Source organism: Euphorbia lathyris, chromosome 2 (assembly GCF_963576675.1).
Source record: "Euphorbia lathyris chromosome 2, ddEupLath1.1, whole genome shotgun sequence".
In the NCBI taxonomy this organism is placed as follows: Eukaryota; Viridiplantae; Streptophyta; class Magnoliopsida; order Malpighiales; family Euphorbiaceae; genus Euphorbia; species Euphorbia lathyris.
In genome coordinates, this window is record NC_088911.1 from 42,414,623 (window position 1) to 42,418,436 (window position 3,814).

General features: G+C 41.5%; 1 protein-coding gene across 1 annotated transcript; it reads left to right on the plus strand.

Annotated features, from left to right (window-relative positions):
- The first annotated feature begins 411 nt into the window (after nucleotides 1–411).
- LOC136216890 (uncharacterized) lies at nucleotides 412–1,447 on the plus strand. The gene is made up of 2 exons (XM_066003433.1): nucleotides 412–749; nucleotides 832–1,447. Exons 1-2 carry the CDS (start codon nucleotides 412–414, stop codon nucleotides 1,445–1,447), a joined length of 954 nt encoding a protein of 317 aa, XP_065859505.1.
- Nucleotides 1,448–3,814: the final 2,367 nt, after the last annotated feature.

Genomic DNA, 3,814 nt, shown 5'->3' on the forward strand with positions numbered 1-3,814 from the left:
CATTGGACGCAAGCGGTGCCGGGCAGCAATGTCGTGACTCACTTATTTATGGCACATCCAACATCGATCACACTGTTCCGATCTTATTACTTGTTTGTTGGTATGGATTCAACATATAAAACAAACAACTATAAGATGCCATTCTTCGAAATCATTGGTATGACGCCTTCTAACAAAAACTTCTTGATCGCCTATGCAATCATGAAGGATGAAACCGAGGGTAGTTACATGTGGGTGTTACAAAAATTGAAGCTTTTGCTCCAACCTGATGTGCATCCGACAGTCATTGCTACAGATCGGGAGTTAGGACTGATGCGGCCGGTTCGTGAGGTATTTCCTCATTCTCATCATTTATTGTGCACATGGCATATTAATAAAGATGTGGAGGATAGAGTTGGCAAGTTGAGTGGAATGAAGAATTTTGGTGAAATTTTTAAAAATTCCAAATGGAAACGTATAATTGAAGCCCCGACAGAAGCTGAATATGAGGCGGTAGTGGTAGCTATGAAGAATACTACTGGCAACTGGCCTGGTGTGATTCAGTACGTGGAGACCACGTGGCTAGTGCATAAAGAGAAGTTTTGTCGAGCATGGACGAACAAGGTGTTGCACTTAGGAAACACCACAACCTGTCGAGTGGAGAGTTCACATGCACAGTTGAAACAGTGGTTGAATTCATCTACTGGTGCACTTGATACAGTGTGGGCGAAGGTGCACAAGGACATTGAGGCTCAGATCGAGGCGATCAAGTAAGACATTTATTCTGTTATTTGCTTTAATCTTTTAAAATTTAATACATTAGTTTTATAATCTGTCATTGTATATAATCAGATACTCACTCGAGGACTCGAGAAGAAGATCTGCGGTGAATCACTGTGGAGAACCTTTCACGTATCTCGACTTACACGTTTCACATTACTGCTTGGCTGTACTAAATGATGAGCTCAAGCGTATGCACGCATTGAGTATGGATGTGGTAACTGAATGCGGATGCGTGTTGCCCATGACTCATGGCATTCCGTGTGCATGTGAGCTGAAAACATATATTGACACAAATGAATCGGTCCGTGTTGACCGCATCCATCCTTTTTGGAGATCTCTTGCGTTTGAAGGGTTGAGTGACATACCAGTTACTGCTCCAGTATATGCTGACGGGTCTGAGTATCACCGATTTTTTCAATCTCTTGTGGAAAAGGTTGAAAAATTAGATCCTTCAATGGTGCGTAGCATATCGATGTACATTCATGATCAGATAAACCCGGAACAAAGTGGCTTTAAAGAACCTGAGGTCAAAGACACTGTTAGGGGTAGACCAAAGGGAAATTCATCAACAAAACGAAATCCGAGTTCATGGGAGTACAATCAGTCACCACGAGGTCGAGCACGGTCCTCGGGTTCGAGGAGTAGTCGAGGACGTTCTTCATCCTCATCTGTGCATAACAGCTAGATGTCGGGTATATTTTATTTCATTTATATATATGTTGAAGTTAAAGTAAATATATTTTTATTGATAAATTTTATATATTAATATTTTCAGTCGGATTTGATGCGGATATCGCCAGTTACCACCATTTACATCGGGTTCAAGGTCTCATCGTACCATTTATTACTGGATTCCATGATGTTGTAGCGGATGGTAACTGTGGATTTCGTGTTTTAGCCGATGCAATCACCTATAACCAAGAGGAGTGGAAGCTGATGAGAGTGCTTATAGAGATTGAGATGCGGGCAAACCGTGATCTGTATGCGCTAGTGTACGGGAACGGATTTGATGCTGCCCTCACACGTATTAAATGGGCAGGAGCGGGTTGTGGTGAGTCCCACTGGATGGTGAGTCCGGATGACTTATTTGCTGCTGCATCTGTATTGAACGCAGTAATTTTCCTCTTTACTACAGAACAATTAGGATGTTGCACTATACTGCCGATGCGTTCGGACGATGGAAGACCACCTGAGCGAGAGATTGTGATTTGTCATTTGGGGAGTTATCGTCACTACATACGTCTTTATTTACATCCTTCGTTTCCAGTGCCTCCCATTGCCACCCAATGGCGATTATTTTCTCATCAGAGTGTTCGTCATTTGGAGAATTTATACGCTGAAAGGAGAGAGGCTTGGACTAGATTATATTAGTTTTATATGTTGTGATTAATAATATTTATTAATTAACTTATATTATTTTTTGGTTTTAAGTACAATTCTTTAGTTACGGGTTTAACCGCATATTTACGGGTTTAACGGACTATTTACGGGTTTATCGGACTATTTACGGGGTTGACGAACTATTTACGGGATAAAAAAGCTATTTTTTTTTCGGATTCGACACGCGGGCGTGTGGCCATCACGCCTCACCTCGCGGCCGGACGTGATAGCCCCACGCCTCACCGCGTGGTCGGCCGTGACAGCCACACGCCCGACCGTAAGGTGGGGCATGTGGCTGTCACGGCCGACCACGCGGTGAAGCGTGGGGCTATCACGTCCGGCCGCGAGGTGAGGTGTGATCGCCACACGCCCGCGTGTCGAATCCGCAAAAAAAAATAGCTTTTCCCCTCCCAAAACCCATGAAAGGGCATTTTCGTCCTTTCACGGGGCTAGGGGTGGGAAAATGGGGCTGGGTTTAACAACACCCAATACAAAAGTTGTGCAAAATGGAATAGCTAGTTAACCAAAACAAATATATACGAAGGCTAATTTCCTCCAGTATTTACAAAATGGACATGTAAACACGAGCATTTGACAGGTTATTCTAGAAAAACTCTGATTTCTATTATTACTAAAAATCTTAAAAATCTGTGCTCTTTATTATATTGATTCCATTTTGTAAAAATATACAAGTTGGATAGAGTCGTCACCTGGCCAACTAGAAAAGTAGAAACACTCAAACGGATATAACTATTTCAGTTATAGATATTCTGAGCTCGTGAATACAATCTATTCATCTTAAACTGAAACACAATCTGTGTAATAATTCACAGGCACCACACACAAGTTATAACTATTAATATTAAAAATCAAACATGTTTAAATGGTCTTTTTACTATCTCTTCAGGGGTGGAGCTAGAGTAGCCGAACCCCTTCCCTGTGAGCAGGGGCGGAGACAGAGTAGCCGAACCCCTCCGACCGTTAGAACCACTCTGACTAGGGGTGATTCCGACCCACTATCTCTATAAAATAAAAATTAGTTAAGTGGGGGTGCTGCTAATAGCACCCTAAATAAAAATTGAGGCAGTCAAATGGGCTAAGCCTAATTGATATTAGTTTGGCCCATCCTGGACCAAAACTTAGGCCATCCTGGGCCAAATTTTGTTGGTCAGCTAAGGACCAAAATGGTTTTGGTCCTTAAATAAATTGCTGATAATCAGCAACATCTCCCTTTTTGTTTGAGCAGCCCCTTTTTACTTTATTCTTCCTTTCCTTGTCTTCTTTCGAGTTTTTCCATTCCACCAGCTTTCTTTTTCTTTTTCTATTTTTATTTTCTCATTCTGTCAACTTTCACTCAATTTAAGACAAGATTCCAAACTATTGAGGTTTTTTTTTCCTTTCCAGATTTCTTTGTATATTGTAATTGTTGAAACTGGAATTCAGAAAATTGGAAAAGACCGAACAAAATTAAATGGGCAAAGTCGCGGACAATGTCGCTTTTTTTAAGACGTTCGCGGAACTGCCGGAAATTAGCAAACAGTATGAACTCCGGTCGCCTCCAGGATAAAACAGCTCTCTTAAATACGATTTTGTATTGCACCGTACAAAAATCGTTTCTGTATACACTCTGTAACTTGCTCAGTTTTTGGAATCGAAAAAAGGAAAGAAAGAA